We start from the raw sequence: 14,747 nt of genomic DNA on the forward strand, positions 1-14,747 counted from the left end.
TTGTCTCCTTGGCCAAGATGATGTGCAGCACAGACAGGGGCATTTTCAGCATAGGCAGGAATGTCCAAGGAGCCCCAGAGCACCCACACCCTGGTCTCAGTCTCTTTTGGGCATACCCAAAGCCTGGTAAACAGGAGGAAGAGGAGCTCAGGGATAGTCTGGAAGGTGGTCAATGCCTGAAAAAGGGTACTGGGGACATGACAGTGTGATTTACAGATGTTTGGGAAGATTGCCATGGTGGACGGGACCCAGATCAACCGAAACAACAACTTCCAAACCTTCCCACAGGCTGTTCTGCTGCTCTTCAGGTCAGTCTTGCCTTGGTGACCGAGCAGCTCCAAAAGGGAGCCAGGCACAGAGTCAGCATGGGAGCCCACCAGCTCGGAGTGAGGGAGACCAGCACAGCCATAGCTGATTTCTTTCTTGCCTTACAGAAAAATCTTTTGCAGCAGTGGCAGCATTTCAGGAGTGGCTCTTGGTTTGCCTGGTGTGGCTAAACTGCAGGAGAAGGGCACTTTAGGGTTTCTACTCTGAATGCTTCCTTCTCAGACTGAATTTTAATTCATAGAATCATACAATCATAGAATGGTTTGGGTTGGAAATGACCTTAAGATCATCCAGTTCCACCCCACTGCCATGGGCAGGGGCACCTCACACTAGACCATGTCACCCAAAGCTCTGTCCAACCTGGCCTTGAACACTGCCAGGAATGGAGCATTTACCACTTCTCTGTGCACCCTGTGCCAGCACCTCACCACCCTCACAGTAAAGAGCTTCTTCCTTAGATCTAACCTGAACTTCCCCTGCTAAAGTTTAAACCCATCACCCCTTGTCCTATTAATTTGTGAATTGTGAGGAAACTCGAAAGGAAGCAAGAGCTCAGCCCAAGGCTTTCCTTGACTCCAAACACTTCACTCTGGAGCTTCTAAAAGCAGACTCCCCACAGCAGCACAGCAAGCCCAGAATCCTCACTGCTCCTTTCCCAGTGGTTCCCTGTTCCCCTCTGTGCTGAGATGGCCAGAGCCCACCCTGTGTGCCCAGCTCGTGCCCAGGGCAGGCAGAGACCAGCACCCATCCCTTCTGCGCAGGTGTGCCACTGGTGAGGCCTGGCAGGAGATCCTGCTGGACTGCAGCTATGGCAAGCTCTGTGACCCTGAGTCAGACTTCAATGAGGGCGAGGAGTACACCTGCGGCACCGGCTTTGCCTACTTCTACTTCATCAGCTTCTACATGCTCTGTGCCTTCCTGGTATGTGACCTCCCACGGGACTCCCTTCCACACCCCCATCCTGGCCCTGAGCAGCTGCTGGTGTTGAGTTAACCTTGCATCTCGTTGGGCTGAGCCCACAGCACCCTCTTCCTAGGAGCATCATAGAATCATGGAATGGTTTGGGTTGGAAAAGACCTTAAAGCTCATCCAATTCCAACCCCCTGCCACAGGCAGGGACATCTTCCACTAGAGCAGGTTGCTCCAAGCCCCTGTGTCCAACCTGGCCTTGAACACTGCCAGGGATGGGGCAGCCACAGCTTCTCTGGGCACCCTGTGCCAGCACCTCAGCACTCTCACAGGGAAGCACTTCGTTATATCTAGCCTAAACAGATCATCCGCAGCCCATCTCCCGGCCAGGCTGTAAACCTGGCACCACACTCTTCTGGGACCCAAGATCTCCCATTACTTTCTTCCCACAACCCCCATGTGCTGCTGTCCACATGTGTCTGTGTTGGCTCTTGCAAGGGCGGAGAGGGAAAATGTGCCCTACGCCTGCTGCAGCCTTTCTCTCCTTGGGTGGGAGGCCCATCCCTGCCTGTGGTGACCCACAGCACCCCCTGGCTTCAGGGAATCCCAAACCCCTTCTCCCAGACATTTCTGTCTGTGTTTACCCATGGCTCTGCCCAGGGACCTGCTGGGTGCTTGGCCCTGTCCTAACCTGCATCCTTCCCATCCCTCAGATCATTAACCTCTTCGTGGCCGTCATCATGGACAACTTTGACTACCTCACGCGTGACTGGTCCATTCTTGGGCCCCATCACCTGGACGAGTTCAAACGGATCTGGGCTGAGTATGACCCCGAGGCCAAGTAAGTGACAGGGAATGAGTGGCATGGAGGGGATCTCCTGGGGTGGGATGCCCTGGGACACCCATGGCAGTGTGAGCTGTGGCACTCCAAGAGTTATATCCCACCATCTCAGAGGTGGATGTGGACTTGCCAGCATATTCCAGGGCTAATACAAGCCATCAGGATGTTTGGAGACACAAGACTTCCAGTCTTCATTCAGCCCTGGTGATGCTGCAAACTCTTCCCATGCCACTGAACACCTTTATCTGCTGTCCGGTGCCATGGGGAAGTGTAGGGATTCCTACAATAGGAGCTAAGGGAAGTGTAGGGATTTGCCCACTGCAGAAGCATGGACCAGGCCACAAGGATTGAACCCATCAGCCCCTGCCTGAACCACTGTCCCTGTGTCTGCCACCACACTGCTGATGCTGTGTGTTGCCTCTGCAGGGGCAGAATCAAACACTTGGACGTAGTGACTCTGCTGAGACGTATCCAGCCTCCCCTGGGCTTTGGGAAGTTCTGTCCACACCGTGTAGCGTGTAAGGTAAGAGCCAAGGGGGTGGTGGGGTGTGAGGACACAAGGGCACCTTTCCCAACCTCTGCATCCTCCCCAGGGAGCTGAGGGTGCCAATCCAGCGAGCTTCCCAGTGCCATGCTCTGACCTCTCGTGTTGAACGGAGGAGTGTATTCTGGGGGCAAGGAGAGGTGCTGTTAACATGCATGGAGCTGATGTGTTTCAGGCTCCTGAAGATAAGGACTTGTCTGTGTTCACCCCCACACCGAGGGTCATGGCAGTGGGCTGGTCTCTGCCCAGCCTGGAGTGCAAGGGGACTCCCAGCCCATGCTTGTCCTCCATCTGGTACAGGAGGACAGTGCTGGGCCTGAGTACCCAGCCATGTCAACTGGGCTGTGGAAGTTTGTTTCCAAGGGCTGATAGCACTGGGGGAGCTGGAAACACTGGCTCTGTAGGAGCCATGAGTTCACTTTTCCCAGCTCATTCTGCACAAATCCAGAGCCTGTGTGAGTTTCAAGTGTAACCCCCATGGACAGGGCCTCAGGCACTGCTGTAAACCAGGAGGGATCCCCAGATCCCTCACAACAGACTGGGGCGCTGTTTGGGTGGTGGAGCACAATGCAGACTGACTCCCATCTCCCTGAGAGCAATGCTGGGTCTCTTGCTGGCTGGTTGTTTAGAAAAGGAGGCTCAGGGAAGACCTTATCACTCTCTACAACTACCTGAAAGGAGATTGTAGCAAGGTAGGAGTCAGTCTCTTTTCAGTAGCAAGTGACAGGATGTGAGGAAATGGCCTCAGATTGCACCAGGGAAGGTTTAGACTGGGTAGTAGGAAAAACTTCTTCACTGAAAGTGTTGTCTAGCATTGGAACAGGATGCTCAGGGCAGTGGTGGAGTCACAATCCCTGAAGGTATTTAAAAGATGTGCAGATGAGACCCTTAGTGACATGGTTTAGTGGTGGCCTTGGCAATGCTGGGTAAATGGTTGGACTCAATGAACTTAAAGGTCTTTTCCAGCCTAGACAATTCAATGATTCTGTGATTTCCTCCCATGGCAGCGGTGGGTTATTTCCACAGATGTGCCCTGGCTCTCCCTTCAGCTTGCTCTGGTTTAGCTGCCTGGTTTGGATGAGTGGTGTCAGTGGTGCAGAGCCCCACTGGGCAGGGGGGTAGAGCTGGGAGGGCTCCTTGGCCAGCAGCTGGGTGCCCCAAGAAGAGCCTTTCCCGGGTAGCGTGGCTGCCCTGTGGCCAGGCCGGGCTGTGTGTCTGCAGGGACCTGCCAGCCTCGTGCTCTGCTGCTTGGGGTCACAGTTGTTGGTTTGCTGTGCAGCGCCTGGTGTGCATGAACATGCCCCTCAACAGTGATGGCACTGTCACCTTCAATGCAACCCTCTTTGCACTGGTGAGGACAGCCCTCAAGATCAAGACAGAAGGTAAGTGATGCTCCTCTCTGCCTCTACAGCCTGATCGGGGGGACCCTCTCCTTGTGCTGCAAGGTGCTGGTTACACGTCATTCCCCACTCCATTTGGGGATCTTGAAGCACTTACCCAGGGGGCTTAGACCTCTGGTGCAACCCTTGGCTTCATGTTCATTATCTCAATGGACTAGAGACCATGGGCACATGCATGGTGCTGCTCAGACAAGGCTTGGAGGATATTACTAGTTGCACCCCAGAAGAGTGAACCAATTCCACAGCTCAGGAGCAGTTCTGACCCCGTTCCTGTCCCTGCCGCAGTTACTGTGTGTAGTCTGACCTCCCCCTGCCCCTAGCATAGCACCACCCGTCCAGTTGTGCATTTCTCCATGTATTTAGAATCTCAGATTGGAATTTATGAATACCTGAATTTAGCTCTGCTGGGGATGCGTTGTTTTCACCCCCTTCCTTGCCAGCAGCATGGCTTGCAAAGCCCTGCTTTGGGAAGATGCCACAACAGCTTGTTTCCATGCCTGTGGGTTAGGCAGTACTACATGAGCAGCTCTATGGCTGGGCTGGCAGCTCTGGCAGGAGGTGAGGTTGGGCAGTTGAGGTTGGAGTCCTACAGCAGCATGGCATGGGGTGGCATGTTTCCCCATAGGTGGGGAATGTGGCCTCCAGCACAGTGATGGCAGCTCTGGAAGGAGCACATGAGATCCCAGAGCACACATGGGGACAGACTGGGATTGCAGGTGGACAGGAATGGTAAACCCTGTGTAAGCACCAAAGAGGAGATTGAAATCTGTGGTTGATCACCAGAACAGAGACAGGGACACTGATGTCCCACCCATTTGCTAGGTGTGACTCTGTAGTTAAAGTCTTTCTGCTAAAACCAAAGCCTTATTCTTATAAAGCTAATTTTTGTTGGGTGGGGAGGCTGGAGAGTAGCTGTCATACCCTGGAGGACTCTGGCCAGGTTTTCCCATCCTTTGTCTTCACTCATGTTCATGTTCCCCTGGGAATGATCTGCTCTTTTCTCACAGGTAACTTTGAGCAGGCCAACGAGGAGCTCAGAGCCATTATCAAAAAGATCTGGAAGCGAACCAGTATGAAGCTCTTGGACCAGGTCATCCCACCTATTGGAGGTGTGTCACCTGGTGGTACTTCCCAGAGGGGCAGAAGGGCACTTGGTTGGGGTCTCAGCTGCTCTGACAAGTCAGGGCCTTGTGATAGGCAGTATCCTCATGTTGGTTTCCTCCCCTCCAGATGATGAGGTGACAGTGGGCAAATTCTATGCTACTTTCCTCATCCAAGAGCATTTCAGGAAGTTCATGAAGCGCCAGGAGGAGTATTATGGGTACCGGCCCAAGAAGAACCCTGTGGAGATCCAGGTTGGTAGCATTAAGGTGGTGGTGTAGGGGTGACACCCTTCCTGGGGACAGGCAGGGTGTAAAAGGGAGCTCTGGGAAAGCTTCCCCCAGGGAAGAGGCTTCCCCCAGCTCAGGAAAGTCCAGGGTGACTTATAAGAGCTGGAATAAACATATACGGACCTCTGGAAAAGAGGTGGCCCCACGTAAACCAGTGCTGAACTGGCTGTGAGCACTGAGGGTTACCTGAGTCTCCAGGGTGCAGGTGACTCCAGAATCGAAGGAGATTTTGACTCCCTGCCCTGCTGATTTTGGCTGGAGAGAGGACTCAGCAGGGTCTGATGCCTTACCAAGACCTGGAAGCCCCCACCACAGACCCAATGTCTGGGCTGAATGCTGCTCATCCAGGCTCTTCTCCACCTACTCTTCTCCATTCCCAGGACCTCCTCCCTTTCCCCATCTTAGCAGTGTCATGGATAGTTCTGTGTGCCTGGTGCTTTCCATACCATGTCTCATTGCCTGGTGCTACATCAGGTGGAGAGGGGTTGACCAGGACCACTGCAGTCAGAGAAGCCTGCACAGTAGCCCTGAAGGATGCTGTCATGGTGGGATGGGATGTCCCCAGCTTCTCCTGACCTTACAGGGAGGAAATCACTTGTAGAGATAAAAGACCAAAAGTGCAAGGCAAGGAAAAGAGCCAGGCCCCAGATCAGGTATCTCCAGATCAGGAACAAAGCCACAGCTACCCCTTGGGCATCACCAGTGGAACTCTTCATCAGGCTGCTCATAGCACACCCCTTTGTGGGACAGCATTAGCCTGGAAGCTGTTCCACCAAGCACAGAGCCAGCCAGTTGCAGGGCCACCGATGGCCTGTCCCTGGTAGGAGACCATGGCTTACCAGGTGAGCATGCTGCATCATGTTTCCCTCTCCAAAGCCCAAAGTGAGAGGGCTGGTGGGGACAGGCCACATCCAGCCATGCCTTCTTGTCCCCACCAGGCTGGGCTGAGGAGCATTGAAGAAGAAGCTGCTCCTGAAATCCATCGCGCCATTTCTGGGGACCTGACAGCTGAAGAGGAGCTGGAAAGAGCAATGGTGGAGGCTGCCATGGAGGAAGGGATATACAGGGTGAGTACAGCCCCCAGGTCCCATCCAACCCCCTTTCTGAATGTGTTGATGGTGGGTCAGCACAGCTACCAGAAGCTGGAGGACAGTCCACAGAGGTGAGTCTCACCATGTAAGTCAGGGTGGACTACAAGGACAGATCTGCGCTTCCCTCTCCCTGAACATCAGGACATCTTTATTGATTCATCCTGGGCAACCTGCCTCAGTTTCCCCTCTCTAAAAGGACCCTGCAGGGCTGTGCTGAATGTTTACCCATGGAGGGCCCCATTCACACCTTCTCACAGGCAGGACACCTCAGGCGTCATCAGCACCAGAGCAGGAACAATTTTACTTCCCATTCCCTGGAAGCCTTTGGGACAGGCTGGGCAGCTGTGGTGTTGCACCTTCTTCTGTCCAGAGGTGCCACTGGCTCTGGCTCTTCCCCAGAGGTGGCAGGATTTGTCATGCACAGGGCTGGCTCTCATCCCAGTGCTGCTGATGTCCATCACCCCTCGGTGCCTCAGTTTCCCCACCTGGACAGTGAGGCTTTGGAAACTCTGCACTCTGCAAGGCCCAAGCAGAAAGATGAGCAAAGAGGCTGCTGTCCCCACAGGCATTCCCAAATGTCTTCTCCCATGGGAATGGCCCCAGAGCTCCAGGCCTCCCCTGATGTCCTCCCTGTTGCTTGCAGAGGACTGGTGGCTTGTTTGGCCAAGTCGACAGCTTCCTGGAGCCCAGCAGCCCCCTGCAGCCACACGTGGCCAGCCAGAGGCCCCTGCAGTTCACAGAGGTGGGCAGCGAGGACCTCGATTCCCCTGTGTTCCTCGATGACTTCCCTCAGGAAGGCAACACCAATGTCAACAATGCCAACAGAAACAACTGGCTGGAGGGGTAAGGGCTGGAGAGCCTCGTGTGCGCAGAGCTGGGCTGTGCCTGGCAGTTCCCAGAGGGGCTGTGCTCAGTGTTGGTCTTGCCCAGGGTTCTTCATGAATGGGTAATTTCTGGAGCAATTTCTGAGTTGCAGACTGGGGAGGAACGAAGTGCTGGCTATGGAAGTGGCTCCATGGACACAGCAGCTTTGTGCTCACAGCCCTTGGGGTGTGAGACAGCGTCCAGGCAAGGGGGCAGGAAGAGCAGGCACCCTTTGCTCGTTCCTGTACCCCAGCCTGGCACACCCAGAGGTGTCCCCAGAACATGCAGGGTAGCTCCAGGGCTGGTGTGTAGCTCTGCACATGAGTATGTGTGACTTCCCATGTGCCCTTGTCCTTCCCGTCACTCCATGTTGGTGCCATGAGGATCCAGGTGGGCAGCAGGGCTCCAGGGATCACAGAAATGACCCTTCCCCTTCCCACCAAGCTCTGAGTGTCAAAGCCCAGGTAGGGGCCACCAGCACCAGCCTGGGCACAGGTACAAGGGGCAAGGGTTATCCTAGTGTCCCGGATGCCCCCACAGCTGCATTTCCTGGGGTGGAGAAGGTGGGGAGAGCTGCACCCCAGGGTGGAGCTCGGCTTGGTACATGGTCCCTGCTGAGGCTGACCCACTTGCTGCCCTTGCCAGGATGGAGTACGAGGATGAGGTACTGAGGAGGACAGTGCCAGCAGCACCCAAGCATCGAGTGTGGGGTGAGTTTCAGCATCGTTCCTCTTCTGGGGGATCTGGACCAGTCCAGGGGCCAGGGTAGGGGGAAGAGGATGATGGGCAGGAGGAAGAGGCGCAGAAGACGCAGACCCCAACAACTTGGAGGTTAGCTGAGAGGCTCAAGCACAGCAAGACCTGTCTGGGGAGCTCCATGAAACCCTCCTTCCACCTTCCACCCTCTGGGGTGATGGAGCATGGAGCCAGTGCTTGGGCTGGGGGAGTACTGGCCACCCCTGGGCAGCAGGGCCACAAGATTGTCTTATTTCCACGAACAGGGACTTCTCCTTCCCAGCCATGAGAAGCCAGCACAGGGCAGTGGGACTTCAGTTGGTCCTAAACTCCCAAACCCCTTAGTTACTACATTCCCAGCTCTGGGTGGCAGTGGTGTCCTTGTTCTTGTGCCCACCTGTTGTCCCATCCTTTCCCTCTCCCAGAGTGCAACCACCGCTCACCTATGGAAAAGCTGCAGCAGAGGCCGAGCAGGAGGCGAGGAGAGGCCACCTCTGGGAGTCACCCATCATCAGGCCTGCACTTTCTCTCCCAAGAGGTAAAGAGGACAGTGTATATCCAGAGACAGCAATGGGGGCATGGATGAACATCCTTCCCCTCCTGGAAAAGGCTGTCACAGCCATGCTGGGGAGGAGTTGATCTCTAAGGCTCCCCACAATGAAACCAGCTTTGCTGGAGCTTTCCTTTCTCTTGGCTGTTCCAGAGCCAAGGAGAAAAAGGGGGTGCATCAGGTTTGCTCCCACACTGCCCTGGCTGCCCTTAGCTGGTGTGGGAGTGTGTGTCCAGGCTGGGGACAATACCTACAGCCCCCTCATGAACGTGGGAGAGATCTTCCGTGGGCATTGCACAAGCCCAGGCTGCAGCTCTTTGTTCCTCTCACCCAGCAGCCCAGAGAGGATGGCGCAGGGACGGGAACAGCGTCCAGCTCAGAGCACCAGCAGGGTGAAAGCAGTGACCTGAGTGCATCCTCCACCCCAGTCATCACCTTCCTCATTCAGGAGGTAAGGCAGGGGCAGGGAGAAAGCCAGGGATGAAAGGGGCTGGCAGGGGCGCCATGCTCATGCCAAGTTGGGAGGTTGAAGGAGCACAGCTTAGCTATGAAGGTGAGCAGCAGGTATGTGCCAGCACAGAGGGCAGCAGGGACATGAGGTGAGGGTGGGCTGTGTGCAGGCAGGGACACCTCTACAGACTGAGAACACATCAGGCTCTGATCCCATCCTCTGCTGCAGGCTCTGATCTCTGGGGGCCTCACAGCTCTGGCCCATGACCCAACCTTCGTAGCAGTGACAAGGGACGAGATGGCAGCCAGCAGCCAACTGGAGGTGGATGAAGTGGAGAAAGCAGCCGTGGAGCTGCTAAAGGGAAGAGAAACACTTCAAGGTACAAAAACTGGCTCTGCTCCCCAGCACACCTCAGCCACATCATCAGCCAGCTCCCCAGGGCTAAGAGCAGCCACTTCCCAAAAGACCATTGCTGCCACTCACCTGTGATACACCAGCACACACGGTCCCTTCAGAAGCTTGCAGGGGGTTACTGGAGCAATGCCACACTGCTCCCCCTCTGCCTGGGGTCCTGGTGGGCTCTGTCCAGCTGCAGGAGGATTTTGCGGCTGAGTGTCCAGGATGCTGGTGCAGGACAGGACAATGCTGTGCCAGCAGGGTCTTGCAAGAGCTGGATGGGTCATTAAAGTGTTCCTGCTGTGTAACTCCATGGATCCCCCTTGTCCCCTCCTTCTTCAGCCACCCTGCCTGCACAGCCTGTGCCTAGCCCTGTCTGGGGAGGGGAGCTGCAAATGTGAGACCACATTGAACCAGAGCTGGCAGCGATTCATGGAGCAGCCTCCAGTCCCCATGCGCAAGGAGGTCTGTCTCTGCTCCCAAGTGCTCATGCCTCAACGAGTCATTTTGAGAGTAGTACCAAGCTCTGAAGGGGTCTCATGGTATCTCAGCAGCTAGACCCAGCATCCTTATGTCTCTGCTGGAGCCTTTTTCTCCTCCTTGCAGCCAAGGAGGACTTGGGCAGATGCTGGGGCAGCAGGCAGGAAGCCCAGGGGGCTTCTTGGCTCACTCTCCCAGCTTGGTCTGGAGCAGAGGCATAGGAACATGTCCAGGTCAGTGCAGCAGCCCTGGGTCTAACCAAGGGGAGAGTTGGCCACTGCGGTGTGGTTTGTGTCACCAGGTGTCTCCAAACACCACTCTTGGCCTTGGGCACCCACTGATGAGCCCGACCCACAGAAGGGTCTCATCCATCTCCCAGACAACTCCACTGCTTTGCAAGGGACAGGCCAGAGACGCCACAGGGAGCACAGCACTTGACCAGCACTGCCTGCACACTGTCCATTATGTCTGGTAGCAAGTAGCAACTGAGGTTATTCCTCTCCAGGAATAAGTCTGCCCAGTGGTTCTGCTTCACAGACCTCAGTGGTCCAGGCACTGGGTGCTGGGGCAGCCCCATCTCCCCAGGCCATGTCTTTGCTGGGATCTTGCTCCAGTCTAGCCAAACTGGGGAATGCATGTCTCTTTCTTGCCTAATATATATTAAAATGCAGCAAAGTGATAGGTCCCGGGGGAGGTGTGAATCAATGGAGCCTGCCTGCTTTCCAGCAGGGCATTTATTTGTTAACTTAATAAAAGGGAAATGGCTGTTGCTGAGCTCCAGCTGTAGCCTGAGCACCAGAGAGCCCATCTTGTGTAGGGAGCATGGCAAGGCTGACAGCTTTGCCCTGAGGGGATCCAGGCAATCAGCAGGGATGGGGTAGGAGCAGCCCATATGGGGCTATTAAAGGGTAAGCGGGTCCTGCTGATCACTCCTTGGCTCTCCAGTCTACGGATCAGCTTATGGATGGGAATCAGGGAGTGTCGGTGTGATATTGCTGCCGGTGCACTGTTGTGGTCATGATTGGCACTTGTTCTTTGACCTTCAGCAACCCAACAACAGAAGGATCCTCTGAGAGACTGGGCAAGGTGGACAGCTGCTTAATTTCCTCTGTCTCCAAGGCAGCGATACCAAAAGCCCATCGGTACCCTTTTGGGTCTTTGAAGTACCCTCTCCTGAGATAGTCTATGCCAAGGATGGAGCCTCTGGACCAGTCACAATGGGGTGCTTTTGCCACTCCTTCCCAGTTAGGCTGATTTTAGCCTCCAGTACAGTCAACTCTCGGGATCCTTCTGTCACTCCAGAAATATAAATGGGTTCCACCCCTTGACACCTTGATGGCATCAGGGTACACTGTGCACCGGTATCTACTAGAGCTTTATACTCCTGTGGGACTGATGTGCCAGGCCATCTGATCCACACAGTCCAGTAAACCCGATTGTCCCTCTCCTCCACCTGGCTGGAGGCAGGGCCCCTCTAATAGTGATCACAAGATTCTCCACTTACGTCTTGTGGAAAGGGATTAGAATTCCTTATCACAGGAGTTAGAGTAAAATCATCTGGGAAACCGCTCACTGAAGACTGGAGCAGCAACTTTCTTGGGAGGATCATCCTTGACTGTTGTTTTCCTCTTCAATTTACACACCCGTTCCTCCAGAACTGAGGTAGGTTTTCCATCCCACTTTCTCATGTCTTCCCCGTGATCCCACAGGTAAAACCATAGGGTGGCCTGTGGCTTGTACCTCCTATATCTTCTCTCTTGGGCAATAGGGCCCTTTCTGCTAATAGCTGAGATGGGGGTTGGTACACGTGGGGAGGTGGATAGATCGGCTAGATCGTCTTTCAATTGTTTGATCTCCTGGGACAGTTTTTCCACAGCTGAAATGATGGAAGGGGTGAGATTGTCTTTGAACTCTTGGAGTTGACGGCTCAATTCATCCACTGTTGGTGGTGGTGCCTCACTCAGGTCATTGATGCCAATGAGTGGGCATATGATGATGGCGCACTCCATGCAAGTTTCTGCCACATGGGTCGTGTACATTCGACTTCGTCTGGATCTATGGATGTATTCCTGGCATCCGGCCTACGATAGATCATCTCTAGAATGGCTGATTCCCTCAGGGACAGGATGCCTCTCTCTATCATGGTCCACTTGGCTGAGCGACCCAATAACGTCGTCCTTGTAGGGAAACCTTTCCTTCACAGCTGCCAGGAGCTGCCTCCAAAGGCTGAGGGCTCGTTTCTCTTTTGCAATTGCTTTGTCAATTCCTCCTTCCCCAGCAAGTGATCCCAGCTGCTTGGCTTCCCTGCCTTGACCGTTGGCCCCATAGTCCCGGCATCGGAGCAACCTGGTGACGATGTGCTCCCCTGGAAGATGGCTGAAATCTTTTTGCATATTCTGCAGCTCAGTCGAGGTCCGGGATCGAGAAGTCGTCTCTTCCTCTAATTCCTGTAGTAATAACTCTCATTCAGACGGCATTCCCTCTAGTGCGCGCAGTGGATCTTGCTTCCCTGCCCTGCGGCAGGATGTTACACCCCCTTACACACAAACACATCCACCCACTGCTGAGGAAGGGGCACTGGGTGGTTGCCACTGAGGCTTCTGGCATCTGCTCTGCCAGGGGGATGTCAAGGATGTGCTTTGTTACAAGCTGAATGGTTTCCTGGTCCCTTTAGTGAGGTGTGGGACTGTTGTGTACCACTTTCCAAGGCAGGTGGTTGCTCGCCAGGGATTCCAAACACAGAGGATGGTACTATGGTGGGGACACACAGCAGTGATGGGGCAGTGCCTCTGCACCCTCTCCTGGGGCCTGGAGCTACGCTGGAGCTGATTTGCCCCAAAGTGGGATACAGAGGGTGTTTCATGAGTTGATTTCTAGCTGAACTGGGGGACAGATCTGGTTTGTGACACAGCTGGCACAAGGGTGGGAGTACGAAGATAAGGCCAGCGGGCCCTCTCTGCCTGGAGCTTTGATGGGGAAGGGTCCTGGGCTGCTCTCTGGCACAGCCCTGGTACAGCCCCAGTATGGCCCAGAACAGCCTGGTACAGTCCTGTACAGCTCAGTATGGTCTGGAACACCCTGGCACAACCCCAGGATGGCCTGGAACAGCCTGGCACACCCCCGGTATGGCCCAGTACTGCCTTGTACAGCCTGGAACACCCCAGCACTCCCCTGGTACAGCCCAGTACTGTCTGGTACAGGCCGGATACAGCCCTGATACAGCCCCATAGCCCAGTACATCCCCGGTACAGCTTCGTACAGTCCTGTACAGCCCAGCACATCTGCAGAACAGCCCAGTACAGCTCTGTGCAGCCTGGAATACCCTGGCACAGCCCCGGTACAGCCCGGAACACCCTGACACAGCCCCAGTACGGCCCGGAACAGCCCGGTCCAGCTCTGTACAGCCCCGGTCCATCCGTGCGCAGGCCAGAGCGGAGCCGCTGGCCCGACAGGGGGCAGCAGGGCCCGGAGGGTGAGAACGTTGGATGAGGCAGAATGTGAATGAAAGGCGAGAGCGTGAGAGCCAGCGCGTGCGCGTGTGTGCACGCGCCCGCACCGTTTCCCCGCGCGCCCGCGTGCCGGCAGTGCGGAGGGGCGGGGGGGGGGCGTGTCCACCCGCTCCGCCCCGCACCTGGGGCCGCTCCCCCCGATCCCGTCCCCGTCCCCGTCCCCCCCCACCCCGCAGCGCCGCGGATGCTCTCGGGCAGCGGCGGCCGCGGTGCCCGGTCGGCGGGGCCATGGCGGCTCCGGACAGTTGCGTGAAGGTGGCCGTGAGGTGAGTGCTGAGGTCGCGGGGGGATCCTCGATATCCACCGATAGATTAGGGGCTGCAGCTGCATGTGCGCGGCGGGGATGGGATTGCGGATGCCCGACTCGGTGCTGCCCAGCCCCCGGGCAGTGAGTCCCCCTCCATCGGAGTCGGGTTTTGCCTCCCCAGTCCCACCGTTATCCTCCCCACTCCCCGCTCCGCATCGTTTTGGAGCTGCCCCTCGCCACCCCCCTGGCGGTGCCCTCTCACCCCCTTCAATGCGGCCGAAGCGGGGGGGCGACCCAGGAGCCCCCGACCCCTTCACCTGCAGAGCTCTGTCGCTCAGCGTTTGCAGCTCGGCAGCCCCGGGATACTTAGCGGGTGAATTTGGTCCCCGCTGCTGTCAGGCGAGATAAGGGGGATGTGGGGGGTCCCTTCCTTCCCTTCCCGAGGTGTTAGGGAACGATGCGGCATCTCTGTGTCCTTTGTGCTGACAACGGGCTGGGAACAATGCGCCTTCCGCATCGTGCACCTCGATGAAGGACCTGCCGGCGGCATCTCCTTGACGCGTGGGCTCGGAGGGCAGCCGGGGGGGGGGGCAGCTCACGCATCGCCTGCAGAGCCCCACGGGCTGTGCGGGAGACCGGGGGGGGCTCTTTGTTAGCGCCGTGCCAGGCTGGGTGTATTCTGTGCACAGCCGCTGGGGTCCCGCAGACCGGCGGCGTTTTGCTCCTCTCTGCCCCAAGAGGAAGGAGCCCCCGGAGGAAGGCGGGGGGGGGGGGGGGGGGGGGGGGGGGTCGAACCCATGGGAAAGGGGGACCCGTCACGGCCAAAGCTTCGTGAGGAACGGACCGTGCGGCTTCCCCTGCTCGCACCGCCCCTGATCCCGGTTCAGCCGCGTCTTCCGGACAAGCATGAGCCCGGCCCGGCCTCGGCACCCCGAGACCCAGTGCACGGTGTCGGCGTGGGACTGGCCGGGGGCAGGACCGAGTCACCGGGGGGTCAGGGCTCGTTAGGACC

At 56.4% G+C, this 14,747-nt stretch overlaps 2 protein-coding genes across 3 annotated transcripts in view; both read left to right on the forward strand.

Moving 5' to 3' along the window:
• Window positions 1–9,807, forward strand: part of CACNA1S (calcium voltage-gated channel subunit alpha1 S) — a 41,303-nt gene extending 31,496 nt beyond the window's left edge. The window contains exons 32-44 of the mRNA XM_030473619.1: window positions 217–308; window positions 1,089–1,248; window positions 1,950–2,077; window positions 2,504–2,600; window positions 3,901–4,003; window positions 5,029–5,130; window positions 5,252–5,376; window positions 6,351–6,479; window positions 7,147–7,346; window positions 8,013–8,077; window positions 8,528–8,640; window positions 8,987–9,103; window positions 9,332–9,807. Of these exons, the coding sequence (XP_030329479.1) occupies window positions 217–308; window positions 1,089–1,248; window positions 1,950–2,077; window positions 2,504–2,600; window positions 3,901–4,003; window positions 5,029–5,130; window positions 5,252–5,376; window positions 6,351–6,479; window positions 7,147–7,346; window positions 8,013–8,077; window positions 8,528–8,640; window positions 8,987–9,103; window positions 9,332–9,592 (1,692 nt within the window). The 3' untranslated portion in view covers window positions 9,593–9,807. The remainder of the gene's footprint in view (window positions 1–216; window positions 309–1,088; window positions 1,249–1,949; window positions 2,078–2,503; window positions 2,601–3,900; window positions 4,004–5,028; window positions 5,131–5,251; window positions 5,377–6,350; window positions 6,480–7,146; window positions 7,347–8,012; window positions 8,078–8,527; window positions 8,641–8,986; window positions 9,104–9,331) is intronic.
• A 3,832-nt stretch (window positions 9,808–13,639) lies between these two features.
• Window positions 13,640–14,747, forward strand: part of KIF21B (kinesin family member 21B) — a 42,709-nt gene continuing 41,601 nt past the window's right edge. For both annotated transcript variants that reach the window (XR_003989648.1, XM_030473378.1), the window contains exon 1: window positions 13,640–13,754. Coding sequence is in view for 1 of the 2 variants with exons in the window: in XM_030473378.1 (XP_030329238.1) it covers window positions 13,717–13,754 (38 nt within the window). In the remaining variant the exon portion in view is untranslated. The remainder of the gene's footprint in view (window positions 13,755–14,747) is intronic.

The sequence above is a fragment of the Strigops habroptila genome, chromosome 18, assembly GCF_004027225.2.
Source record: "Strigops habroptila isolate Jane chromosome 18, bStrHab1.2.pri, whole genome shotgun sequence".
Classification (NCBI taxonomy): Eukaryota; Metazoa; Chordata; class Aves; order Psittaciformes; family Psittacidae; genus Strigops; species Strigops habroptila.